Source organism: Alligator sinensis, unplaced genomic scaffold, assembly GCF_000455745.1.
Source record: "Alligator sinensis unplaced genomic scaffold, ASM45574v1 scaffold301_2, whole genome shotgun sequence".
NCBI classification, from domain to species: Eukaryota; Metazoa; Chordata; order Crocodylia; family Alligatoridae; genus Alligator; species Alligator sinensis.
Genome location: NW_005841874.1, coordinates 4,191,331 through 4,205,326, shown reverse-complemented (window position 1 = coordinate 4,205,326; position 13,996 = coordinate 4,191,331). Strand labels below are relative to the sequence as shown.

Sequence of the window (13,996 nt, the reverse complement as noted above, 5' to 3'; positions counted from 1 at the left end):
GGGAGGGGGGGCCACCAGCGGGGCGGGGGGGTACTGCAGGGGGCTTTTAATTTTAATAACAGATTTTGGGATTTTTCATCAGAGAATTTGTGATTTTATTTATTTATTTATTATCAGAGAAAACCAGGATCCCTGCCGATCGGGGACACAGGGCTTGCAAAGAGCTGCAGGGGAGGGTCAGGTCCCAGCCCCCTGCCCCGATCCGCCGGTGGGGCAGCTAGCAGCTAGTTCTCTGCTAGCTGCCCTACAGACAGATCGGGGCACAGGGCTGGAACCTGCCTCTGACAGTTCCCAGCCAGACCCTGGTTGTGCAGGGAAGTCTGCATGTGCAGCCCAGAGCTGACTGGGGACTGTCCGAAACAGGACAGTATGCAGCCACCTCCAGGCTGCATGTGCTTCCCTGTGCAGCCTGGAGCTGACTGGGAACTGATCCCATGCAGGGAGCCCCCAGCTCCCACTCTGTGATTGCAATTGTGACTTCAGAGTTGGGGCTGGGGAGCTTGTGCTGCCGCCCCCCCCCATCTCTGTGAGCATGGAGCTGCCGGGTGAACAGACTGAGGAGCTTGAGGAGGGTCTTGTTTCTCCCCTCCTCCCCCCAGCTTCGTGCTCATGAAGCTGGGCAGGGAACCAGCACCCCAGCCCCCGCCAGTAAGGAGCTCTCAGCACCGGCTTCGCAACTGCGGAGCCACTGCTGGGAGATACTTATCTTCCAGCCTGAGCCCCACAGTTGCGGGGCTCAGACTGAGAGACCCTTATCTCTGCGGGGCTCAGGCTGGGAGATAAGCATCTCCCAGCAGCAGCCCTGTGGTGGTAGAGCCATGATGCTGGAGCTGCTACTGGGTGATAAGGGTCTCCCAGCCCAAGCCATGTGACCGTGGGGCTCGGGCTGAGAATTAAGGGTCTTCCTGCTCCCTGATCACAATGGCAGAATGGGGGCTGGGAGATAAGGATCTCTCAGCACCTGCTTCGCAGTGTGGGAGCAGAGGGCTTGGAGCTCCCTGCTGCTGGGACAGAGGGACATTGTTCCCTTCTGGGCTTCTGTGGCGAAACCTGGCCCAGTTGCAGGCAGTTCCTGGGGGACAGGGAGCTATCTCCTGCCTTCTGGTGGGTGGTTGATCAGAAGCAGATTGGGCTCCCAGCCAGGTGTCTACACAAGCGCTACGGCTCTGTTACTTATGCCAAGTAAATTTGGTACTTGCATTTGCAGGTAGCAAACTTACTTGGACTAGGGAGATTTATTGTGAAATAAGCATGTGCATGTGTAGACCCACATGCTTACTTCACAGAAAACTATGCTAACTCGCCATTAAGCATCTCATGTAGACACGCCCACTGACAAAAATCCTTGCATCTTGCTGTTTCTTGAATTATTGCAGTTACAACATCATTCCAATCCACCACAGAAGTACTTGATTTTCACAGCTGAAGTTATACAATTCACTTGGAGCAAATCTGAATCTCTGCCCCATTTCCCTGGCTCTCAAGAGTATGTGCACCGTTTATTTATCTTGTCTTTGAAGGATCATGCTAGGGAAGTAAGATTTCTTTCCTCTCCTCATGCCTCTCACTGGGTCTGTTACTCCCCAGGAAGATGCAACGCATAAGAGACTTGACATGGCATTTTTAACTGAGATCTGAAGATGTTTCTTTGTTTTCATTTTGTATGATCATAATAAGTAAAAGAAAAACCAAACAATAAAACCTCCCAACCTGAAAGTTGAACAGCTTTATGACCAGAGGAAGAACTGCAGCATTGCCAGAGGAACTTTAATATCAAAAGCCCTTCAACAAAGATTCACTCTTGATGTTGTTAAAATACCTATTTATAAAGAAGCTAATAGGCTTGGGAATGAAGCAAGCCATATAGAATACCAACTTGAAAACACTCTGGGCTATTTTCTGAGCTCTAGCCACTGAGAGTCCTTTACAAAAGAGTTCTTCTGACAAAGAATATATCTGACAGCATGTACAGCAAGAAGGATTTGGTACAACCATGGCTTCATTATCTCTTCTGCTTTAGGGACATGTTGGCTTTTTATATGCAGGAAATATAGAAGTCGTTAGTGGCAGTGTAAGTGTGCTGTGGGTTTAAAAATGTTATTGGATTTGTGTCGAGAAGCCATTATCCCTGAGAAACTTGGCAACAATGAGGACCTGTATCCTAATTAAGTTTGGTTTGGTAATGAAATAACAAAGGCCAAAGGTGGTTAGGTTCTCTCATTAGTTAAGGAAAATAACCATTTAAAAAAAAGCTGACTGAGGTGGTAAATATGCTGGAATAAAGAACCTTGTCTGGAATATTGTATGGGTTTTTGAGGGGGGTGGAAAATTCTTGTTACTTTCTTGTAGGATTAGTAACATCTGGAAGCAGAAGCATTTTTTGCATATTTAATTTGATTTTGCCAAATGATTTTTCAGCCTGGCACAGAAGAAAATTACTAAATGTAAAATGGGTCATTCTCTTTTGGATTTTGTAGTGCAAAACTCTTGCATCCTTTACATTACTATGCACAGTTCCTTTTTTGTTAATGAGAGTAGCGTAAACAATGAAAGCTGACGATAAACTAAGGTCTCTTTCAGAAACAAGATTTTCAGTGATCTGCAGATTTCTGTCCTAATTCCAAGTAGCCTTAAAATCTTCATTTATGTCCCATCTTCTATAGGAGTAAAATTCCCTTTTTTGTCATCTTTTGTTGATGTGGTAAATAAAGTGAGATCTAGAGGACACCATTAGTTGCTTCTCAGTTATGCAAAAGCACTCAGATAAATACCTTGCCTTGCCACTTGTGCAAACAGAGAAAAAATAACATTTGCTGCAACTCAGTTCCCTGAGCTGGAGCATACCACTAAGGATATTCCTACTTTCCTTAATTATTTTCACCTGATGCCAATAAAGCTTTGAGAATAACATTTAGCAGCTGCTGCCAAACCAGTGGAGGGAGCACAAACATTGGTGTTGTACTTCTCTCCATCACTGAGGAGCTGTTGGATTCTGTTTGGAATTTCTTCTTTCTATAGCTGTCTCATTTGCATATTTGCTTTTTCTCATTGGGTGATGATGTTTTAAGTAGGGGTGCACCAATAAAGGTTTTTTTGGCCGAGACCAATAGCTGATTATTAACCAGCCATATCTGCTGGTACCGATCTGATAACCAATATTTAGTATATTTAGCCCCATTTCTAAGTGTGGGGATGCTGATACAGGAGACACAGGGTGCTTTAATTAGAGCAGCTCTTGTAGCCGCTCTAGTCAAAGCATCCCCGCCCACTTCTGGAGCACATGTAAAAGTGCCCCTGTGGGTTGCAGCAGGTGGGGCTAGCCTAGCAGTGCCTGAACTGGCTGTGCAGAGTCCCTGCCCTTCAACCCCAGCCTAGGGGCAGCTGCTCAGGGCTGGGTGGTTTCTGGGCCAGGCTCCTCTCTCTGCCCAGGGCAAGGCTGTGGAACTGAATCGACCCAGCTCTGGGGGGGTGCAGGACCCAGCTGGGCTGCGGGGCTGGGGGAAGGACGGTGGGGAGTGGCTGCAGGGGGGCAGCTTCTGACAGCAGCTGGAGTATCTCCTGAGCTTTGTAAGGCAGCAGTGTGTGCGTGCCCCCTGGGCACTGCGGGTCAGTCACGTTGGGCCGGGCCACGCAGCTCAGCTCCATTTGCCCCTCCTTGCCTCAGTCACGGTTTCAGCATTTGGCACCTTTTATAGCATCCGCCCAGCCTGCAGTCCACATTGCACCAGCACCTGGGACACCACAGTAGCTGCTCTGCTCCAGCACAGTCCAGCCCGCCAGTCAGGCGATGTGGGTGTATCTGGGGTCGTCCCGGCTCACAGGAGGTAACCCAGGCATCCGTGGGCCCCAGCCAGAAGGCATAAGTATCAGAGAATGTTATCAGCTCCAATGGCCAAAAAAACCTGATAATGTAAATTTCCCTTTTATCAGTGCTGATCCAATAGGCAGCTGATATATCAGTGCACCTCTAGTTTTAAGTATTACAGATGTTCAGTCTAAGGTGTTTGATATTGTTCTGGTTAAATTCAGAAGACATGCAATTTAGAGCAAGGACTGATTTTATTCTGGTGTACTGACAAACCACCATTCCATTGTGATTTGATCATTGTGACCCATGATATAGGATTGGGAAAAAAGAGTAGAAGAACAGTCCAAGCAAGGAAGGCATCCCTTTTATCCTGAGTGATTATTTTACCTTGTGTCAGTTCTTCAGAGAAGAACATGCCACTGGACAGGTTATGAAACTGCAGCTTTGGTTTTTAGTTTTGGTATCATCCTTATGACATTTCCTAGCCTTTGGGCAGATGTAAGGTTAGGAAGTGGGGTTTTGTTTTGTTTTAAGAAACCTAAAGGTTGCCAGTCTGTGGTGTACATGGCACAGGCAGCCTGTGTGCATGGCAGGTGGCACAGCAGCAGATGGGGCAGGACATAGAAAGAAGAGCAACAGATTGGACAGGGCGCGCAGGGCAGGGTGCAGAAAGCAGAGTAACAGGCAGGTGAAAGGCATTAGTGTGTGGCACTCGGGGCTGGTGCAGAGCTCATTTGTAGCATACCAGCCAAAAATCCTGGCACTTAACTGGTTTTAACCTAAAAGCTAGCTTCTTTTTTCTGGAGATGCCGTGACTCTTGTCTCTGTGTTTTTGTTTTCTTGTTTTAAATTCTTAGGAAAAACACTTCTTTCATAAAGTAAATGAGCGGCTTTCCAAACCAAACATCTTCATCCTCAACAATCGTTGGGATGCTTCTGCCTCAGAGCCTGAGTATATGGAGGACGTGAGTTACTCTTACTCTTTGTATTTGTTACTTCCAAAGGAACAAAATGCTAGTTATGATAAATTGTTTACAGTGTAGAAAATAATATTACTAATGGGTAATTTTTTGTACGGGTCCAGATATTATGGTGATCAGCATATTAAGTCAGCTGTGGGAATTTTATTGTTAATAAGAAGGGGAGGGGAAGATATGTGATTAGAAGATGAAAACCACCTTCTTCAAATATAATTACAAAACTACAACATTTGGGTGGTAAAACTTTCCTTCATTGGTGTTTTTTTTTTTTTAAATGACTCTCCTTTTAAGAGTTGGGGAGAAATTCCTTTCATTCTATCTGTAACTTAGATGCTGTAATATAACATAATCTGTGTGTAAGAAGCAAAGTAGTTCTTTCAGTTTTTGTTGCATCACCTTTTGGTTGAGTACTTGTAGGGAAGTAAGCATTTTGCTTGCAAGTCTAAAGGCAGCCCCTCCCTGCCTGCTGCAATAGGACTAGAGGCATATTATATATGAAGGTCCTGTAGCACCTAGGATCAGTGGACACCACTTCTTATTCTGTTCTGTTTCTCAGAAATGCTTGGTTACAATTTGATGCTTTCTCTGCCTGACATTTCCTCCTTCTTTTCCAACAGGTCCGCAGGCAGCACATGGAGCGCTGTCTGACTTTCCTAGTTGATGAGCTCAAAGTTGTTGATCCTGCAGAAGCACAGAATCGCATCTTCTTTGTTTCAGCCAAGGAAGTTCTGAGTGCTAGAAAACAGAAGTCCCAAGGGTTGCCAGCAGATGGTATATATTGCACCCTGCTTCCTTGTCCCTTGTCTGTAAAAAGGGGCTGAAGAAAAGTTAAAACAGTAATTGGCTGTGGGCGTTACTGTCCATCTTAATTTCCATTGTGCTTTGCAGGTGGTGCACTCGCTGAAGGGTTTCAAACAAGATTCCAGGAATTTCAGAATTTTGAGCAAATATTCGAGGTAGATACGATGGCTTTTCTAACTTGTGTGGATACTGAGCTTGCATGGGACTAAAGTGACATTTTCCCCCCTGTCTTAGTGTAATCACATTGCACATTACACATTATACGTTTAAGCTGCTTTCGGAAGTGGCTACAGTATATGATACATAAGTGCAGTATCAGTCTTGAGCTAACTTTCGCGCTCTACTCATTCAGTCTTACTCATATCAAGTAAGATACTCACATGCTTGCTTTGAAGTAGGTATTGCTTTATAAGAAGGGCTACAAAACTGAGCTCCACTCATTTATAACATCTTAACATCATGCCACCTACCATATAAAGACACCAGTAGTGGTACATTCAGTTATTATGGTACTAAGATCTTGTAATCTTGAAATTAAAAATATGCATATAGAATAACTAAGAACTCAGTGTTTCAGAACAAAACTGTAATTTTTTTCTATGTCCATTCCTTTTGTAAGGATTGGGGCATAAGATGTTTTGAAGGTATGCAGAGTTAAACAAGAACCTGTGCCTGTGGGGAGTCCAGATCAGGGCCCAAGATTTCACAAATGGTTCACAGCCAGAGAGTCCAAGTCACGTTCTGGGCCCTAGTGGTATACGTGTTCGTAATCTAGGCCTGGGCAGAGGTCAGGTGCTGGGGAGTCCAGAACACATGACAGTAAGTAGGAATGACATACTAGGGTCCAGGATGGGCAAGGCAGGAACAAGGCACCAAGAGTTCTAGGTTGGGAACAAGGGTGCAAGTCACTGAGCAGCAAAAGCCTAAATGAAGGGCCTGGACTTGTATACCAAGTCGAATCTATCCTGTAGGCAGTTAGCTTAACCCTTGTAGCTGGTGCCACTGACTCCTTGCCCCCCCTCCCATACTTTATTTACTGCAAACATTAGCAGATTAGGCATGTTCGGTTTCAGAGTTTATCTTGAGTTTTTGTCAGAAATGGGGTACTGGACCAGATAGACCATTGGTTTATTCATTGTAGTGATATCTACTTACCTCACTGAATTTGGGCAGCTTTCATATTAGCATGGCATTCATAATGATTTTGAACTGATTGTTTCAGAAATTGCTCCTTATTTATAGGGTACAGATTGGCTCTTTGCTATCTCACTAAGATCACAAGCCTAGAATGATGTGACTATTGGTTTTGATCAGGCAAATATTCTGAACCTCTTTTCACACTTCATAACGAATAGTGTGAGGAATATAGAACTATGCTACCATGAGAGTTGGACTTAATTCAGTAAAAAATAAAGAAATGCTAGGCTAAGGCTTGTACTTGATCCTTAACTCCCCATGTGCGTTAGATGGCTGAGTCTCTGGAACAATGGCGGATTGTACTGTAAATGTTTCAGTGCCTGGCTCACTGGGGAGCTCTAGGAACAAAGTATGGACTCAGATTTCTTTTTCTTTTTCTTTTTTTTACTTCTATCACGTTAAAACAAGTTGCAACCAAATTTGTATTTTTTTTGTGGGTTATAATTTTCACTTATGAGCATACTGTAGTCATAAAAAATTAGTGAAATTCTCCAAACTGCTTGGACTTAGGCCCCTGATCACTGAAGAGCCTTTAAAAATCTTAGTAAATTCACTGAAGAAAAATTATATTAAATATATAGTTCCAAAGTAAAGGAAATGGTAATTAGGATTAATCTGAATTGAAGTTGGTTCTTGGTGTTCCTGTGCTCAAAAGGCAGCTCTTAACTTTAGTTAAAATTGAGAATATACAGTACTTCTGCACTGAGACAAAACTAATGCAGAAACCTTTAAGTGACTTGTTTAACATCCCAGAAGTCTTGTGGCAAAGACTGAGAGAATCTTTCATTGCCATAATCATTAGGGCTGTGTGAAGCTTCGGTCCTTGATTTGATTCGGTGGGGATTTGGCCCGATTCAGTGGCTGAATCTCCGAATCGAATTGGGAGACCCTTTTATCTCTCCAAATCAAATTAGAACCCACTGAATCAATTCGGAAAGATTTGGTGATTTGGACATAGACACAGCTTTAAATGTTTTTTCTACATACCTCAAGGTACCAGGGGGCTTGTGAATGCTGTGATGCTGGGGTGCATGGAGTGTCCTACAGAAGCACAGGGCTCCCCAGTGCCTCGGCAGCAGACCCAGAAGTCAACCAGAAGCACTTTCAATCCACTTCCGGGTCCACCATGGAGCACATGGGGGGGGCCCTCCCCACGGCCCCCCAGCTTGGCGAGTGGTGCCTCCTGGGTCTAAGGGGACTACCCAGGGTCCCCCCGTGGCTGATTGCAGAGCTGGCAGGTGTGGCAGGGGGTTGTCCAGCTCACTCCCTGGCGGACCTGGAAGTGGACTGAAAGTACTTCCGGTTCACTTCTGGGTTTGCTGCCGAGCATGTGGAGGGCCCCCTCCCCCACTCCCGTGGGATTCTCCATCCGCCCCAGCATCGCAGCATTCGCAAGCTGTGCTGGAACCTCGAGGTACGTAGAAAAAACATTTAAAGCTGTGTCTCTGTCCAAATCACTGATTCTCCAAATCAGTATCGAATCTTCAGATTCAGGTTTGGCCAAATCGAATCGGGGACAGCGATCCAAATCAATTAATTGAATCGCTGTCCCGGATTCGGGCCAAATCCGAATCGAATAGGGCCCGCTTCACACACCCCTACTAATCGTCCTTCCTGCAAATCCCATGCCTCAGTCTCTGTACTCAGTCCCAGTTCTGTAGCTGGTAAGATAAGAGTCCTGCAAAATAACACCTTCTTTCACTACACAACTGTGTATCATTGTGGTCCATCCTGTGCCGTGACGAGGTAGGGGTCCTGTGTGGAAAAGTATATGATTATGCGATTTAAAACTCCTATTTTAATGCGTAAGCATCAGGGGACCAAATTACAGTTGCATAAGAAACTTCGGGCAATTATATATGTACTTTTTCCTTCGGCAGTGTGCCGGAGATCCACTGCTTCTGAGCATATTCGATTAACCAAGTCTGTGCCGCATGCGAGCTGATGCACAATGCACTGCTCTGCATGCCATTATGTAAGTGGCAAAATGTGCGTCAGTGTGTAGAAAATGGTGGCAAAGCACTTGAACTAAAGTACCTCGGATGTGTTTTAATTCAAAAGCGCACCACAGACATTTTCTCAGCGCTGACGTCCATTTTGCCACTTGCGTATGTGAAAATGCCCCTCGCTTTTGGGTTTTTGACTTTGCAACTTTAATAATCTTCTTTAATATATATTTGCATGTAATTTCCTAGGATATTAACAAAAGCAGAAAACAAATTCTGTTGTGTGGTGGTATATTGATACCTACATCGGTCATTAATGTTTGAAAACATAAGTCTGCCACTCCCTACAAAGTTACTCTAGGTGTATCTACATGTGCATTAAGGCACTTTTGTTAACGCACATTAAATCTAGCACCTCCATTGTGAGGTACTAGGAAGATGTGCATTAACTTGTCTTAATGAGCATTAACTAAAGAGCATGGGCATTTTTACACATGCAAGTGCTGTAGCACTGGGGGCTTTGAAAAGCTTCCAGTGCTGCAATGCTTACAGTTGTGTAAGCGGTGAAAAATGCATCAGCGCTGAGAAAATGGCGGCAGTGTGCTTTTGAACTACAGCACATAGAAGATTCTTTAGTTCAAAAGCACACTGACGCCATTTTCTGCATGCTGATGTGAATTTCACTGCTTATACAACTGCACGTGACGCAGCGCAGTGCGCGTCAGCTTGCGCGCGGAACAGACTTGATTAAGTGTGCCTGCTCAGAAGCGGTGGATCTCCAGCACGTCGCAGGACCAAAAAGTATGTGTAGCCTTGGACCAGTCTGAAAAAATTCTGACCAATAGTCTTCCAGTAGACAAGTCCATTATGCCTGTATGTCTCATTCTCCTCTAGTACTACCCATGGAGATGATCACAAACCTTACTAGTTACTTTGCAAGTGCAAGATGTGTTTTGTTGACCTAGCCTTCTCTACTGTGAATGCAGAAGTGGGCATGTGCAAATCCTGCTAGAACAAGACAATTTACTGCTTGTGCATCACCCTGGGGGAGGATGGAAGAACTGGCATGTAATAGCTATATAGTCATGTTGCATAATATGCTGCTGGAAGGCACTTGGATACTCTGGAGAAGAGCACAGTTTATGAAAGCTTGTATAGAATAGATGGGAACCGTGGGTTTCATAGATATTGGCTGGCAGCAGAGGTATGATGAGACTTGGAAATCTTGGTTTCCAGTGTAGGCTCTGGAGGGGAATGTGCAGTCATGGGCATAGACTCTTCTGCCTTATATCACTACCCTTAATAACTTCTGCCTTGTCCCTTCCAGCCTGTCCCAGTTCTGTTTTTCTCACCCCTAGCTCTTTGTCTCAGTCCCATTCTCTTCACTTGGCCAGTCCAGTCTCCACTCCTCTTCCCTGTCCCTATTTGCCTAGCTTATCCCAGTCTCCCCTATTTCTACTTCTCACCCCTTGCATTTTTGCACAGCAGTTTCTAGTCCCAGACCACCTGCCCCACAACACCCCTACTCCTTACCTGATTTATATATACGAGAAAAACAGTAGTTGACAGCTTTTTGTCTGTCGAGCCTTCAGGTCAAATCAGTGGACTAATTATAGATCTGTAATTTTTATCTTCATTCTCAAGGCACATGGAAAAGATAATGTATTTGTAATCCATTTAAAACTGGGAGAAATATCAAGGGGACTCATTAAAACAATAACTTTGACATGATGGAGGATCAGCACATGGGGGCTGTAGACAGTAACCCTCAATGTAATGTGCTTTTAAACGGACAAGCTTTATACTGGGGTTACTGTTTGCCAAGTTATCACTGGTGAAAGAGGAGCTAATAACTCAAACACAATCACATCCTTAATTAGCACAGTGCCTTTTTGACAGCCTACCCAGAAAATGTATTAAGCTGTGGACTTACAGGAAATTATCCCACAATGCTAGAAGCTCGGTGGCAACGGCTGTTCCCAGTTATAGTAGTGAAGCATAGCAGCTTTTTTATCTTCATTTTGATAAATGAGTTTATTTATAAACTCTAAAGGCAAACTTGTTTCTCTCTCATCTTTTCCAGCCATATAACTAACCTTTGTGTTTTTTCCTAGTGCTTTAACTGTGGATTTTCTGATTGTTTAGTGAGTGAATGTAATCCCTTTATCTACTGCCGACTAATGTTTTGAAAGACTGCCATCTTTCCTATATGTCTAGTCTAGCTCTAACAACGTGCTGATGTTTATGAACCTCTGACTTTTCATTGCTGACTTCTAGATCTGCTTCATCGAGGAACAGTGACCCTTTCACCCATTGCATTTTCTTTCTTTTGATCTTTTGTTTACATCTTGTTGCAAACAGTTCTTGGGGGTGATCAGTGTCATAGGGGGAGATTTTTTTCCAAACGCATTTTGAAAATTGTCTTTTGTCTTAGAAAATCTCCCCTTGGTCTACAATGACCTATATCCCATAAAAGGGAGACTACCAGCATTCATTCTTATTCCTGTTCCTCAAACATAAATGTAGGGTCTTGCTGGTGTCTTGACACTCAATGTAAATGGAATGTAAGGGCAATGCATTTAGATAAGTAGAAGATGATTGTTTAAAATTGCTTAATTTCAACCTCTCACTTGCATCCATAAATTCTGTTGGTCCAAACTGGCCATTAGCCTTTCCTTTTGATTTGCATTTCAGTAATTTTTATGCTGCTGTATGCACCAGTCAGGTGACAGATATTGAAGACAGTATCATTATATTCGTTCTAACTATCCAGCATGATTAGATTTAAGATTTATATGATCTGCATGGGGGAAATTAATTTAAAGACTATTTGCCAGCTTTTGCATCCTATAAAGCAGTGGGGGCCAACCTTTTTGGCAGCCATGCCATGAATTAGCCCCACCATTTCCCCAAGTGATACTCTGATTCCCTTCACCTGCCCAATCTGCTGCTCTGCTTTCTGTTCCCTCCCCCGTGCTCCCTGGTGACCTGCTGCACTGCTTTCTTCTCACTACTCTATCTGCCACTGTGCTGGCTGTTCCCTCCCTGGTCTGTCAAGTGCCCCACACAGATGCTGTCCGTGCCACTTGTGGTGCACCTGCTGCAGGTTGGCCATCTCTGTTGTAAGGTAATACTTTTTCCTTATGACTCTTCTGCATAATGCACCTAGTCGCATATTTGACCCCTGGCATGTTGTGTCAACATAAGTGTGCAAAGGTACATGATCTCACGGTGGTAAACACTGCTCCCTCAAGTGATCAGAAAAGTTAATGTGGCAAAATAAAAGAAATCACAAGCCAGATAAGTCATTAGGAATCAGTGCTTAACATTGATAATAGCAAAGGCAGTGTCAGCCAATTTAAGAACAGATTTATTTTCATACTTCACACTTTGCTTTTATGGTTTTCCTTTTGTGGTGTTAATTTATAAAAGCATTGCACATTACTGTGGGCAGACATGAAGATTCAGTCTTGCTGCTATACATGTATTTGAATTTTTTGTTGAGTGTGTTGGTTTCTGTATAGTCTTTCCTTCCTCTTCATTTTCCTTTGGTTTTAAGTTTCTAATGATAGCAGCAAGTGCTTTCTGACATGGAAATTCCTGAGAGCACTGACATGGAATTGCAGTAATGTGTTGTGGCTTGGGTCCTCGCAGGAGTGTATCTCGCAGTCAGCAGTGAAAACCAAGTTTGAACAGCACACTATCAGAGCTAAACAGATAATAGACACTGTGAAAGACATTATGGATTCCATAAATGTGGCAGCAGCAGAGAAAAGGTAGGAGTCCGTCTTTTGCTTGCGTTTATCCAATTTATGTAGCTATTTCTACGGGACTTATTTCCCTATGCTAGTGTAGACTTTTAAAGGTCACTTTTTCCTAATGCTGTGAAGTAAATGGAGAATTTCTCTGGCTCTTCAATCTAAATACTGCTCACTTGCACCATTTCCCCCCTATCTTTGTCCTGTATGAGGAGAAATGGCTTCTTTGTGAAGTCCATTGTTTGGTTTGTGACGTTTTTCGCTTCTAACAGATTGTGAAGGCAGCCAATGGGTCCCTGGAGCCTGCTAGTTGAGAATCCATTTTAAATTCTAAGGACTTATTTGTTCTTGTTGTAAACACCATCTTGGTGTAGTGTGGGCCCACTCCATAACTTACTGTAAATAGAAGGTGAATTACTGGGAGTGTGCATGGTGTGTTCAAGATCCTTATGGAGCTGGGAGTTGGGATGGGAAGAGCAATTCAACTTTGGCTTTTGCTGTGTCAGCTTGTAGTCTGTGTCCCTGCTCCCTCCAAGCCCCCATTTGACTCTCTAATACCATATTTAGTCTGCAGAAGAGAAGACTGGATGGGTGGGCTTTGATAGAAGCCTTTAACTACCTGGAGGGTGGTTTCCAAGAAGATGGAGATAGACTGTTCTCAGAGGTGGCAGATGACAGAACAAGGAGCAACAGTCTCAAGTTGCAGCCAGGGAAGTTTAGGTTGGATATTAGGAAAAAACTTTCTCGCTAGGAGGGTAAGTCCCGGCTTGACAAAGCCCTGGCTGGAATGATCTAGTGAAGGATGGCCCTGCTTTGAGAAGAGGGTTGGACTAGTTGTGACCTCCTCAGGTCCCCTCTAACCCAAATTTTCTATGATTCTGTGATTTACTCAAATGCCCTGATTATAAGATAAGTCCCCCTACCTTTTGTACCTACTTATATACAGTATAAACTGTGCATGATATTAGTCCAGAGCCAAAAGGCTCACAATTTATTATGTAGTTCATTGAGCTGGGCCCCAGCAGAGTCGACAGCATTTCAGGCCATGGTGACCAGACAGCTTAGCACAGGCGGGGGGGGGTGCGCGCGCTCCAGATTACCACCACCACCCTGCCAAAAAAGGATGTCCCCCACTCATGACTGGAACCAGGTGTTCTTGTCATTAGTCCTGGGATCCCTCAAAAATTAATATGCAAATGAAGTGCAGGGCAACCTGGTGTGGCCCCACCTCATGGAGGGCAGGGCCACACTAATTGTGTGACGGGCTGAGAGAGGTGCCACCAGAGGGATTCTGGTTGAACTATTTGGGGCCCCATTTGGCGATGTTTTCCAGACCCAGAATTCATCTGTCGGACCCTCTCTCAGCCCGTCGTACATGATTAGGCTTGAAATGGAGCCAGACCAGGGTGCCCTGCACACTAGGGCCTGTTCACTGTTGCTGTTTTTCCCAATGGTAACATGGAAGAGAGACTGTTGCTGAGTCCGTGTCTCTTCGCTCACCCCCTC

General features: G+C 44.3%; 1 protein-coding gene across 3 annotated transcripts in view; it reads left to right on the top strand.

The window, feature by feature from the left end:
* Positions 1 to 13,996, top strand: part of MFN1 (mitofusin 1) — a 43,859-nt gene that overhangs the window by 15,814 nt on the left and 14,049 nt on the right. For all 3 annotated transcript variants that reach the window (XM_025195992.1, XM_006017145.3, XM_006017144.3), the window contains exons 7-10: positions 4,666 to 4,773; positions 5,406 to 5,559; positions 5,677 to 5,744; positions 12,387 to 12,508. In XM_025195992.1, the coding sequence (XP_025051777.1) occupies positions 4,666 to 4,773; positions 5,406 to 5,559; positions 5,677 to 5,744; positions 12,387 to 12,508 (452 nt within the window). The remainder of the gene's footprint in view (positions 1 to 4,665; positions 4,774 to 5,405; positions 5,560 to 5,676; positions 5,745 to 12,386; positions 12,509 to 13,996) is intronic.